This window comes from Cetorhinus maximus, chromosome 26, assembly GCF_964194155.1.
Source record: "Cetorhinus maximus chromosome 26, sCetMax3.hap1.1, whole genome shotgun sequence".
Taxonomy (NCBI): Eukaryota; Metazoa; Chordata; class Chondrichthyes; order Lamniformes; family Cetorhinidae; genus Cetorhinus; species Cetorhinus maximus.
In genome coordinates, this window is record NC_135904.1 from 4,577,326 (window position 1) to 4,591,045 (window position 13,720).

Sequence of the window (13,720 nt, forward strand, 5' to 3'; positions counted from 1 at the left end):
TGTTCTCATGTTTTGCTTTCAGACAACACTGACCTTTATTCTGCTATTAACACCTACTCTGAACCAAAGCTTTGTTCCTTTACTAATACTCTCTTTGTCTTTTGTTACATGGCATCTTTGACATTTAATCTCCCCCATTCTCTAACCTATCCCTGGCCTTTCTTTTTGCTCCACCTGACCCCCTCCCCCTTTCCTCAACAGCACAAAACCCATCACATCTCTACCTCTCCTCAATTCTGAAGAAGAGTCATACTGGGCTTGAAATATTAGCTCTGTTTCTCTCTCCACATATGCTGCCAGACCTGCCAAGTTTTTCCCGCACTTTCTGTTTTTATTGACTCTGCTTGCTGAGGGAAAGCAGCCATTGAAGATATAACATTACATCCTGCCAGCTTCTCATCATTAGCCGCTACCCTATGATGTTACAACATTTCTTGTCTCTAGTGTAATGATAAAAATATGAGCATTACCTCTTTAACTTTCCTCTTTCATACATCCTAAATTCTAAATCTGCCATCCTATAATATTCTTCTCTTTATATCCTCACTGAGTTGAAATCAAGACTCATTAACTGTCTTCCACTCTAACTCTTCTTCCACAGACCTCAAAACTGTGAAGCTCTATCTCCTCATCTTCCTTAGCTCTTACAATCTATGGCCTTTTTCAAATATAACCTTGGTGTTACCTGAACCTTAGTTGAGATATACTTCATCTTGTCTATTCTTTTTTCAACCTTAGTGATTTCCAGCACTGTTGGCCTGCGTTTGATTTCTTGGTACTCAAAGGGAGGGAAATGTAAAGCTTGGAAGGAGAATGGCCATTTGGCCCAACACAGCTGCAGCCCATAGGTGATTTCCTCAGCCATAGGCTTCTCCCACATATGCAAACAAAGGACACCAGACACACTTCCGATCAGAATGACTCTAATGTACACACTGCTGCCCCTCGCTCCACCTTCAGCAAACAAGGACACCCGGCTCATTCCCCTTTTGAATTTCAAGCTGAGTGCATCTACCACAAGATAATGACTCGAATACAATGAAGCTGATAGAATAGATGTGTTCTTTTAAGACCTGGATTGCAGTTTGTCAAATATCGCTGCACAATTTAGTTCCCGAGCAACTTGCATTCACATAATGTCATTAATGTGGTTAAAGAGTCCCAAGGCATTTCACAGGAGCATTAATCAATTTGAGACCGAGGCCGGGATTTTGCGGCTCTGTCATGGTGGGACCCGCTGCAGGAGATTCGGCCCAGCGAGAAGTCCATTGACTTTCAGCGGGACTGGAAAATCCCACCCCAAGTCTTGTAAGGACATGAAGTGGTAGATTTTAGAATGGCTAAAAAGGAAGAGAGAGATTAGAGAGGTAAAGAGACTTAGGGACAAAACTATGGTTCCTGGCCATATTTAGGTACTCTACCATTGAGACAGTCAATGTAGCAGTAAACATCATAGGTTTCCTCGGGTTTGCGGACACCATAACTTCTTACACCAGGGAAGCCATCTTTGTCACCAAAACAACGTTCTCTAGGGTTCACCATTGGATACCTAATCAAAAAGAAGTTTCGGATGTAAAATAGCTACAAAATTACATTTTTGTACTCCTTCAAATTTTGCCTCCAACCGAGGGGCAAAACTCTTATTGTGGATGAGAGAGTGGGAATACTTTAGGCATCCCTGCATTAGGCATCAAAGCATCCCTGAAGAGGTCAACATTTCCCTCCCCCACCTCCCGACTCATGGGAGACCCGGACTTGTGAGCGACCAAAATCGCCAAAGGCTCATTCTGGAAGACACCCAACACATCAACGGGAACGTGCAGAGGCAAAGCCCAGGCTTCAGAGGGAAAAGCACAAGCTCCAAATAACCCATCTACCTCACTCTCCAAGCACCAACTGCCCCGCACGGGGCAGAGTCTGCAGATCGAGCATTGGACTTATCAGCATTTTCGGAACTTATCAAACTGGAATAGAAGCAAGTCATCCTCGATCCCTAGGGACTGCCTAAGAAGAGCCTCTTCATTAAGAGTGGCCACTTGGTGATTCACCTCAGGACATCTTGCTCCCTTGAACATTAATCCACAAAAGAAGTCAATATCTTTGGGGAAGCAAGACAACTGGAGAGATGCTAAAAAATAAAAATGTGCTTTATGTCTATTTCTCAAAATTTGTTGCTTTTTAACCAAAATCAAAAATGCTATTTTCTTTTGCTGCCCTTTACTATCAGGGCTGTCGACATGTTTCAATAGATCATTTTCAGAGCTGAAAACCCTGCAACGATATTTCAGAGTGAAACGTGTAGAATTAGATCCCCCATCTGCAACCTAACATACCGCTGGCAAATCAATTGACTGACGCAGTATAAATGAGTTGCTGGCAGGAACTTTGGGGAGGTGGGTAGCTGGGGGCTGCATGAAGCCCTGTGCACTGTACAACCACTGTTCACAGTGAAGAATCTGTGCTATTGTTTTAACTGTGGGAACTGTGGATAATTTCAGGGACTTGCGGAAAGACAAATTTTAACTTAGGATCAGCATTCTCAGAAGGAAAGAAAGAAAGATACAATGCCTTTCACAACCTCAGGATGTCCCAAAGTATTTTACAGCCAATTATATACTTTATTTTGGTATGATCACTGTTAAATTTACAAATGTGGCAGCCAATTTGCACATAGCCAGCTCCCAGAAATCTGATAATGAACAGATAATCAAATCTTTTCAGTAATGTTGGTTGAAGGATAAATATTGGACAGGACACCAAGGGGAGCTCCCCTGCTTTTTAGCAAAATTATGCCATGGGATCTTTTATGTCCACCTGAGAGGGCAAACAAGGCCTCGAGTTAGCATCTCATCTGAAAGACGATGTCACAGGACAGACTGTCATAGGGATGTTAAAGATTTTTGATTCATTGTTTCCTTTTTACAGTAGCAATTCAGGAGTGGAATCCCTTAAACACATCTTCACACAAAGGGAAGCAGAAATTTGGAAAGCTCTCCCACAAAAGGCTGCAGATGTTGCCACAGTGGAAGCTTCCAAAACTGAGATCGATAGATTTTTGTTAAGTAAGTCAAGGGTAACAAGGGATATAGAGCAATGGTGGGAAAATGGTGCTGAGGTGCAAATCAGCCATCATTCAATTAAATAGAAGAACCAATTCTAGGGGCTGAATGACCTCTTCCTGTTCAAAATGTTACAATATTATTCATTGCAATTATTTTATACGATTTGTGCACTGTTTAATGGCAGCACTAACACATGGATTAATTTCACCATTAAACTAATAGATAAGGGAATGTCTACAATTGTGTTCACTATGTAGATTATAATTTTCAGATATTTTTATTTACAGGTGAGGCCAGAACAACAGGCATAAATATAAGATAATCACTGATAAATCCATTAGGTAATTCAGGAGTAACTTCCTTACCCAGAGAGTGGTTAGAAGGTGGAACCCACTTCCACAGAGAGTCGCTGACGTGACTACTATAGGTGCTTCCAAAGGGTAGGTTAATAAGCGTATGAGAGACAAGGAATAGAAGGAGATTCTGATTGGGTTAGATGGAGGAGGCTAATGTCCAGCATGGACCTGGTGGCTCGTTTTCTGTGCTGTAAATACTTGGTATACAACATATCGTTTGGAGCAAAGGGATTTAGTGCATGGTTTACCTGACAGTCTGGTCAGAGAGCCAGCCTGCATCGCACTGGTTGTATCCATGCTCATAAGCTGCTTGGAGTTGCTCAGGGGTGGCGATGACGGCACTATTTTCTAAACAGGCAATTTGGGCCTCGGTGAAGTTAAGAGTGTACCTGCTCGAAATAGCACGGTAATGGAAAACGATCCCTGTTGAGGAACACATATGCAGGTAACTGAGTCGAGTCAAATAAAACATGCTACATACAATGGGTGCAACCTCACTGTTAAACCATTACCCCTACCATATAATGCACACTGGTTTTTTAGTAGTATAGAGAGCAGATGAACTATGGTTCCCAGCAAAAGGGACCCCCTCACCATGCATTCTTTACCATGATACTTGACTCCCAGGGACACAGCTATAAGAAAGCTTTGCTGCACTTTGTATAGGAAGAGTATAAAATAGCTTTGGTATTCCACTCTGATCTTTTTGGGCTCTCATAAATCTGTCAGTTATACAGGAGAAGTGAGCATCATACGAAGCAACCAAGAATGTACTCAGTGAAAAGAAATTCATGCACATTCCGAGATGTGACAATGAGTAAGAGCATGAACTGGATTCTTCCAGGATCTAATTCTGCCTGGGATCTCCAGGATTAAATTTATTCTTTTTGAATAAATGAGATCAAATAGTGGAATCAGTTTATTATCACTCTGACCTGTCTGAATAGGCACAGGGACATGGTTGGATTCAGGCTTAAACATTTTTAGCAGTATTTAAGTCATTGATTAGCAAGTTTGAAGGTTAGTCCTTTAATTATCCAGCCCTCTGTACCTGTAGCTGGCTTGGCACTATGAACATTGGCTCCATTATAGTGTCAAGATTTTTTAGTCTTATGAGGTTTGCTTTGCTAATCACTGACAGAGATACAAGGGCCAAAGCAGGACTGAGCTTTGAACTAGGGCTATACTGATTGGAGATGAGAAGGTTAGAGAACGATCCAACAGACTACTCAAAGTTTTGAAAGAGCTTTTCAGCAAAGATCACTGGTCGATGAATTGGTAACAAGAATTGGGAGCATAAATTCAGGGTTAATACTATGATTTTTTCCCCCTTTTACGCTCAAAAAATTGATCATATACAAGTTTATTAGATTATTGGCTGTGTTATAACAAGCAATTGTTGAAGCGTGGTCAATCACGATATTTAAGAGGAAATTAGATAAACACTCGAAAAAGAAAGTATAGAGTGCAAGGAAAAGCTGAGAAGTGGAATTAGAGTAGATACTTCCAACGTAGAGCTAGCATTGACCCATGGGCTGAATGGTCACCTTCCATACGGAAAGCTCAATGAGGTTATGATGTACCTTTTCTAATCAATGAAATTAGGAAATGTCCTGATGTATATTATTGTTTTTATTGAGAAGTTAAGCGAAGGGGAAAGGTACATAGGGGAGCACCTCACCAAGTAAAACAGCAGGAGGGAAGCTGAGGTGTATTTAAAGCATGTTGATGTGGCCTAAAGTTCAGTTTAGAAGGATATAGATGGCAGGAGCAAGTGATGATCAAGGGTTCAAAGTCCTTGTTCAAGTCCCTGGGAAAGAATGAGTGAGAGCAGAGGACTACCTGAGTCTTAATTTCAGCATAGTAATGATAAAGGCCAGAGGATAAATGAACTGAAGGGGAATAAGAGGAAATTCTGAAAGAGATGTAAGAGATGAAAAAAGAGATGTAAACACCAAAAGGGTGACTATAATTGCAGAGGAAATAAATAGAAGGAAACGGAGGGAGTAAAAACAAGATCTGTCAATTATCTCAGGACATTGAATATCCCAGCTGAATTTTGCAATACCTGCTTCAATTACAAAAGACCATGATATAGAACATCCTGCAATTGAAGAGATACCAGTTGATACATAGAGGCCTCTTTGTTGGATCGTATTTCACTCAACCTGTGGAACTTAATAGCATTAGAGACTTTTGGACACGTAGACATAGGGAGTATCAGGTCTGCATCTGCCTTGCTGACTTTCCCCAATCCCTACAACTGTATTAAAATACACCAAAAGGCATCAACCCACTAGAACAACCTCCTGGAGATTGTTATGTTTTTGAGTCATTGCAATTTCCTCTTATACATTCTTAATAGGCTTTATCATCAAAAATATTGAATGTCAGTTTACAGACATAATGACCTCTCGTTCCCCAATTAAGTAGTTCCATCAAGAATAGTCTTGGTTGCCTTTTTTATATTCTAACAGAAAATTCAAAAATATATAGATTTTTTTCTTAAATATCTGAAAAATATTATGTTCCAGGGAGTAACTCAGTAGACTTTCCCTTTATACATGATCAGGAAGCTTAAATGTTCTTGACCTGAGGGTGGCAATGGCAAGCCAATAATTATTACCAATTCCTAGCTGCTCTAGGGGCATTAAGAACAAACTACCTCATGTGGGACTGGAGTCACATGTATGTCGGTCAGGTAGAGGTGGACGGTCCCTTCCTCTGAATGACCTTAATGAATCCATTAAGTTCCACCTGATGCAAACTACAAATAACCAGATTTATTGAATTAAATTTCATAACTTGCCCCAGCAGGGCTAGAGCTCACCCTCCAAGCTGCTACTCCATTACCATAGCCATTAGGTTCCCATACCCTCTTCTGGACCCTACTGTTCCCTGTTTAATAGCACCATCTGATGGCAAATCTACTGTTGTACACTTACTGTGATAACTATATTAACTTACCAGTTGGAGTGATTGGGCTGACAGGAATTATTGGTTCTAATGTTGCACTTCCCTCCTCTTCAATCAATATTTGGGTGCTGGCCTCTGTGACAGGCGTGCCTGTCTCTCGTGGAGCTGTTGTTAGCTCCTCAGGCATTGTTGCATGTATATCTGGAGCTGCTGTTGCCGCAATAACAACCTTGTCAATGGTGGCTAGAGCCTCACGTGGAGTCACTGTGATTTCTTCAAGTCTTGCAGTAGCTGTTAGTTCTTCGACAGGTACAGACACCTCAACAGTTGTTACTTCAGAGACCACGACTTCTGCTTGAGAGGTCGCCGCAGTAACTGCCAAGATGATTCCAGGGGTGGTTAATTCTTCACTAGCTGTAATGTTTTCAGGTAGTTCTGTAAATTTAGGAACAATAATTTCCTCACTAATGGATGGAACAGGTTCCTCAGAAGTTGGAGCGCTGCCAATCTCTGGGGTGAGAACCTCTGGAAACCTGGTCACCTCACGAGCTTCCTCAGTGAATGAAAGAGTTACTGGAGTAAAAGGACTAAGTGTAACAATGTCTCCTATTGCTTCTCTCTCTGGGGTGGCTTTTGTGAAGAATTGCTCTACTCTTTCAGTAATAGTTTGAACAGTAAAGGCACTTCCTTCATCAGTAAAGAACTCTTCTGGCTCCGTGGCTGGGTAGGTTAACGGGGTCTCTGTGAATGCTTCTATATCAGCCCCTGCTGTCGGAAAAGAAACATGTTGAAAAGATTACCAGTGAAGGGAACACTTTAGGGAGGACCCCTATTGTATTTCACTTTGCATAGAGTAACACCATTGAATTATGTGTGGAAGAGTCCTCTCAGCCTCTACTTTTTACACTCATGCAACCTTTTAGGCTAAGAGGCCTACGCTAAATAAAGCATGTTAGTATAAGTATCACAATCCATTCGGGCTTATCAGTCAGGGTTTGTTAGCACCACTATGCATAGAAATGGGGTTTGCTTGTTTTTGGGTACATAACAGATGGTGTGCATGGAGCTAACTGGGAGGGCTGAAATTTGCCCTTGGCAGTGCTCTGGAGATGAGCAAAGCAGCCCTGTTCCTTCTGGCTCCACTGGAATGTGTTTAATCTTTCTTACAGATGGCTGCAGCACTCAGTATAGAACCCCAGTCATCGCTCATTTAGTGCACAGGCTATGAAGCAGGCATTGGATCCCTTACATATGAAAACTGGGGGACTACGTAAAAGGATGAGCATCATAGGTGCTGAGGCAGCTGCCTATACTATTATTTAGCTCTGGTGCTGATAGGGTGCAACACACACATGCACGCACAAGGGACTGCCTTTGCTTAGGCCGGATTCAAACCCAGATTCCTGAAGTGAAATTGGCAGCAAAAGTAATTTCAAGACTCTTCCAGAAGAACCTGCTTCTCTTTATCATTCCTTTGTTGAAATTACTATTTTGTGAAGGTGATTGGAAACCCTTCTCTATATTGTGGCTTGGGCAAATAATCAGAGCTAAAGAAACTTTTAAAAAAAATTAAAGTAAGCTTTAGTCACCAGATAATACTGTTAAGCTTTATAAGCCTGTCATATGCACCATACTTCTCAATCTCTTCTGTCTTCAGATTCATCAATCGCTTTGTACCGTCTGTTTCAATTACCTTCTCTGCACCTTAACACTCATTGAGTTGAACACTTTCTCTTGGCTTCCTTTCTTGCTCCTAGCTGTCTATGTTTTATTAAACTTGTATCCTGTAGTATTTGAACTCTTCACCAGAATTAACAATTTATTTGTATCAGCTTCGGAACCCCTTCGTTACAATAGTAATAACCAGCGTTTATAAGTCCAAGCAAACCGGAAATTCTTAATCGCTTACCACTGAAGCAGTAGGCATCATGTCGACTGCTAGGATCAGGGTAACCAGTTTGGTTGTGGTACCGGTACACAGTTCTTACACCTAGTAGGTTGCCACCACAGTTGGGTCTTCGCTTCGAAATTGGATATCTAACACTGGCATCAGCAAGCCAGCCAGTATTGCACTGATCCATGCCATCTTTCCATGCCATGTATAATTGTCCTGTGGTGGCTAACTGGGCACCTTGGTCAAGACAAGCTTCCATCGCTTCCTTAAACGCATATCTTCCAATGGTAGTTATGTAGAAGACATTACCTACAGACAAGGGGAATGAAGTTGATGAATTAAGTCTATCTCAAATTCTAGCAAATTATTTCCACTAAAATGTTACATTTGAAAAATCATAACAGAACAGGGAAATCCATTAGGTCCAAAGCACCGACCGTTTCACATGGATTAACCCAGCTAACTTGTTTTCAATCTTTTCCCTCCCTAGGATGACATCCAATGGCTACTTCTATTATCCATTGGGTGAAAATGTTTCACTGACTGCCCTATTCTTAAATACCTAATTTTAAACTAGTGGCTTCGGAATCTGAATCACGGAGGTAATCAATAGTTTTGAAAATTACAATCAAGTTTGGTTATAATTGGTAGTGGCATAATCTGACCGTTAAAATCCACCTATGTAATTAGATTTTGAAAAGTGTCCAACACTATTATGTTAAATACAACACAATCTTGCTCATAATACTGCTTTTCCCCCTTGAGATGAGAGGACTGGGGATGAGACACGCTACAGTTATAATGTTCTATGCATATTCCACACACAAGGATAACATCCATTTGCTCTTCCACAGAACTGTAATGCTAAAAGGATTCCTCTTCACTATTGAGGAGATACTAACTGTACTCCCTTCTGCTTGAGTAAGATATTAGCTCAGAGAAGATAATTGGTCCATAATGTATGCCCACCCCCATATCCACCTCCTTCTATCAATATTTATTTATAAAATGTAATGATCATAAATCCTTTCAGATGTCCAGCACTTATCCATTGCCTTTCTGAAACTTCTCAAAATGCCCCAGTTCTCCTGTCTGCACATTAGTTCATTGTGTGTGTGTGTGTGTGTGGAGCTCTTTTGACCCAGAACTGAATCTAAATTTTTGATTTCCTTTAGCTTTGCCAATCCTAAATGTGGTATCCTATACACTGCAGAGAAGTTTATCTGCTTCCCAATTAGAGGATCTAAAAGATTTAAGAGGTCTGCTTTTAGGACAAGAGCCTAGATTTCAATTATGGTGTTATTTTTAATTTGCTTTATTGTCCATCCCTAATTGCTCTTGGAAAGGACTTGTCTGTTTGTCACCTATAATAATGAGTTCCGAAGAAGAGCCATATTTGGCTCTCTTTCTCTCTCCACAGTGCTGCTAGACCTGCTGAGTATTTCCAGCACTTTGTTTTTATTTTATATTATATATTCTATATAATAATCTGAACATTCCCTGCATGTATACCAGTAACGTTACTGGAAGAAACGCTCTGTCTCCAAACCCACTCTACATAGTGTGCCTATGGACTTCTAACAAAGCAATGCCAGACGATGTGTTGTCACCTGGCACTCCAATTATGCTAACCCCTCTTGCTTTGTGTGGTCAACTTCATTAACATGATGCAGGTCCATATTGGAGTTGACATTGGGAAATCACTGGAGGAGACTGAACTTGGGTATCATTTGGCTACTTTCACCTTATGTTCTTTCATATTATTTTCAACTTTGCATCCTACATTGTGGGCCTCAGGATATTCCAGGAAAGAACACATTTCTTACCTTGCAATTCTTTTTCAAAACAATAAACATCATAGGTTTCATTTGTATCTCTAACACCATAGGATCTGACACCTGGGTATTCATCCAAATTACCATAGCATCCCACTCGTGGTTTGTGAATTGGGTACCTAAGAATAGAATTTTGGAAATATTTGTCAGGAATAGTGTTAGCAGTGTCTTATTTGTTCACTATAAATATTGGTATTCACTGTACAAGTTCTAAAATGAACAAAACAGGAACTGCCTGGGCCCAGACCAACATCCTCAATCTTCTGGCTTGTTTTATATTTTGGACTTGCACAAAGTTCACACAGCCAACCTGTGGGATAGGCTATCACCTACCATAATAAATATTGGCTCCGTGAAGCATATGAAAGGGGATTACCTGGATTCCTACTTCAGCAGAGACTGTCCAATCCCATTTCACACAGAAGCCATACAGTCAACACACGAATAGAATTGGCATCCCATCAGCCATGGCTGGATTTGAACCAAGGTTGCAGAAATGAAAAGCTGATGCCCTAAGTCCATTGTACCAGGCAGACCCCATTTTAATGGCTCTTCCCATTAACATTGGATGCCAGCTGACAGAAGTATTTGCTGTTGCTGAGAAGCCCAGTGAAATACACATAGGGCATATTCAATTTTAGCATTAAATATTTGTACAAATTTTAATGTAAGTGGCATTTTCTCACCAAATATTATCACTGCTTTTGTAGAGCTCTCATGTATCAATGGTAATTGCCCCAACCAGCATACAGACCAGGAAGGTTCCACATTTGATACCCAGCTTGTGCCAAGTTAACCAATGTATAGGTGGGAAACAGGGGTAGGAGTGGGTAACAGGGGATCAGCTATTGTTGCTGCACTTGATCACCATCCAGTGACCCCTGCTGGAAAGTCCACTTATGTTGAAGTGTGAGAGGATGGAATCAGGATCAGCTGTAATGACCCATCATGGTTGAATTATCTGCCAAGATTCACCATCTAGGCACAAGTGGGAAGGCTATTACGTAAGGTCTATTAAAATTATTGATGCCTATAAAACCAAATCTAATTATTAATCATTACTCTCAGGGACAGGAGAAAATAGGACATATTGTGTCCTGGCATATTTTAGATCATCTCTTGTATGCTGCAAAATAATTTCCACACAGCATTATTTCTGCAATATAATTCAAATACATGTTAGGATAACTTATACAAGTCCCTATGCCACTTGTGGAGTCTCATTAAAGCTGGTGCAGTTTAGAAATTAATGGACTCAGTGAGACCTGGGAAAATTTGCTCTATGATCTTGTTAGTTTTGGGACTTGATGCACCATGATCCCAAAATGGTATCCCACACACATTTGCGGGCAAAGAGTAGAATTGGTCCAGACCTCACTGTTTGATCGGCCAACCATCCAGCATCACACTGATCAAATCCATCATCATAAGCTGCCTGCAGTTGTTCTGGGGTTGCGATAGTGGCAGTGTTGTCAATACAAGCCTGCTGGGCTTTGTAGAAGTTGAGGGTGTATCTGCTGGAAATTGCGCGGTAGTGGAAGACAATACCTGGAATCAGAAAAGAAAATGCAGGTAACAAACGCCCTCTAGATTTAACCTATGGCATTTATAGCTGTAAATAGTTTTAATTTATAGTTGTAAATCATTTGTTAGAATGGCATCGATAGCTCAGTCTGCTGTGGCTGGATAACTATTTTTATGGAGTAGACCCTGCGAGTGATATGAAAATCTAGATGGCTCATTATAATTGCCATAGATGCCACAAAACATTGCCATTGTTGCTGCTGACCAAATGCTGTCAACTTGTTAATTTTTCCTTAGTTTTGCACACCCACATCATGAGGGTGGACTTGAAGGATTTGTAGTCCCAATTTGACTTCAACTACAGACAAAGGCCCTACATTGCCACAACAATCTCTTTGGAAGAGGAAGGACCACCACTTTTGGGTATTCTAGTTTTCAATCATGACACTCCTCTATTGGGGGTGGGCTTTGGGCTTTGGGAGTCAATTTGGTGGGTATTGGAATATGTCAATGTTACTCCATTGGTAAAAGGAAATGTTTTTGTTAGCAACAAACATACTAAGTAAATCTATTCCTGACTACTATTTAAAAAATAACTCTCCCAAAAACAGAGAAGAAAAACGGCAATAAAATAAAGCATAATATTTACCTTTGACAGCCAATTCTATAATGTCCTGGCTGTCCTCAATACCATGTGTCACCTCACAGCGGTACATTCCTGAATCACTTGACTGTAGTTTATCCAACTCCAAGGTAGCGTCACTTGGGATTTCATGGTAGCTTGGAAGCTTGGCTCGTCCTTGGTACTCTTGGCTAATCTTAACTTTTCCAGAAGTGGCAACCACGATGACCGTCTCTTTCCCCCCTTCAGTGATTTTGGTCCATTTGATTCTTGGGGCCAGCAGAGTTGCTAAGGGAGTGTCCGGTGAGAGTGGTGTGGAGTCGATGAAGTAGCAGGGGATAGTCACAGAGCTCGCAAGAACAGCCTTTACTGGTGACTGCACAGCGATCTTCACACTCAGTGCCTTAGCGTTATCTATTATACAGGAAAAAAGAAAGAAATATCCTTACACCAATAATGGGCCAGATGCCTTAGGATAATTGAATGTCCCAATTTTTGTGTACATCGTAAACTTTTCAATGACTGGGAACAGAAATAACAAGTTACTCAGGGTGTCATTATACTGTTGATACGGGTTTGAGGCAAGCTCCTACTTGGGTCTGCATGCTTCATGGCATTCTAAGTTATACTGCTGGCTCTTCAGCCAGGGAACATGGGCCAGGATTTTACAGCCCTGCCACGCGCGGCTCCCCCTGGTGGATGTGGCGAGCCATTTAAATCTCCATTCAGTTCGAAGGTACCGTAATATCCTGCCGGGAGAGAGGGGCTGTAAAATCCTGGCTGTGGGAATCTGATGCACAGTTGGGCATCCAAGCACCAGTTAAACTTGAATGGTAGCTTAAAGCTCATGAGACACTAATCTCCTTGCTAACATTAAATGATCAAGCATGAAGTTTGACGAATCTCCAGGAGATCCATTGCTTTTGAGATCCACAATCCTATTGCACTGATGGTCTTGTCTGATCTCATACTCGTGGTCAGTGAGCATCCTAGACTATTAAAACCTGTTGCCACAGGCGTGTGTGTTACAAACTGAGTCAAGACAATAACCTGATAATTGATATAGTAATATATAATCATGAATTTATCTTGAAAAATTTCTTACCAGAAACTTCGACAGAAATAGCCGCTGCGATCACTCGCAAACATACAAACACTAAAAGCAGAGTGGTCATAATTTACCTGTAAGGGAAAAAGTTAAAGTGAGTTAGCACCATTCCTGTAGAAAAAACACTGATGAATGTCAAAGGAGGAGGTCCCTGTTGGCTTGAGGAATTATCAGGGGTGTTTGCCAGTATGAGAGAGAGCCTCAACTTGTGTCTGAACGCATGAGCTGTGAAGCCTACCTCAACATAAATAGAAACTTATTTTCATGATAGAGTGTTTTAAGCATTTAACAAGGAGAAAAATGTGGACACTGAGCAGGAAGTGAGATTTAGGAGATTACAGGTTTTGTAGAAGTGAGTTTTAAGGAGGATCCTGGAAGGTAGAGAGAAATAACAAAGTGAAAT

General features: G+C 41.0%; 1 protein-coding gene across 1 annotated transcript in view; it reads right to left on the reverse strand.

Annotated features, from left to right (window-relative positions):
• LOC144668233 (brevican core protein-like) overlaps positions 1 to 13,387 on the reverse strand; it is a 51,220-nt gene extending 37,833 nt beyond the window's left edge. The window contains exons 1-5 of the mRNA XM_078530009.1: positions 13,315 to 13,387; positions 12,237 to 12,623; positions 11,437 to 11,611; positions 10,055 to 10,182; positions 8,247 to 8,537 (exon numbers count right to left, since the gene is read on the reverse strand). Coding sequence (XP_078386135.1) covers positions 8,247 to 8,537; positions 10,055 to 10,182; positions 11,437 to 11,611; positions 12,237 to 12,623; positions 13,315 to 13,384 — 1,051 coding nt within the window. The 5' untranslated portion in view covers positions 13,385 to 13,387. The remainder of the gene's footprint in view (positions 1 to 8,246; positions 8,538 to 10,054; positions 10,183 to 11,436; positions 11,612 to 12,236; positions 12,624 to 13,314) is intronic.
• Positions 13,388 to 13,720: the final 333 nt, after the last annotated feature.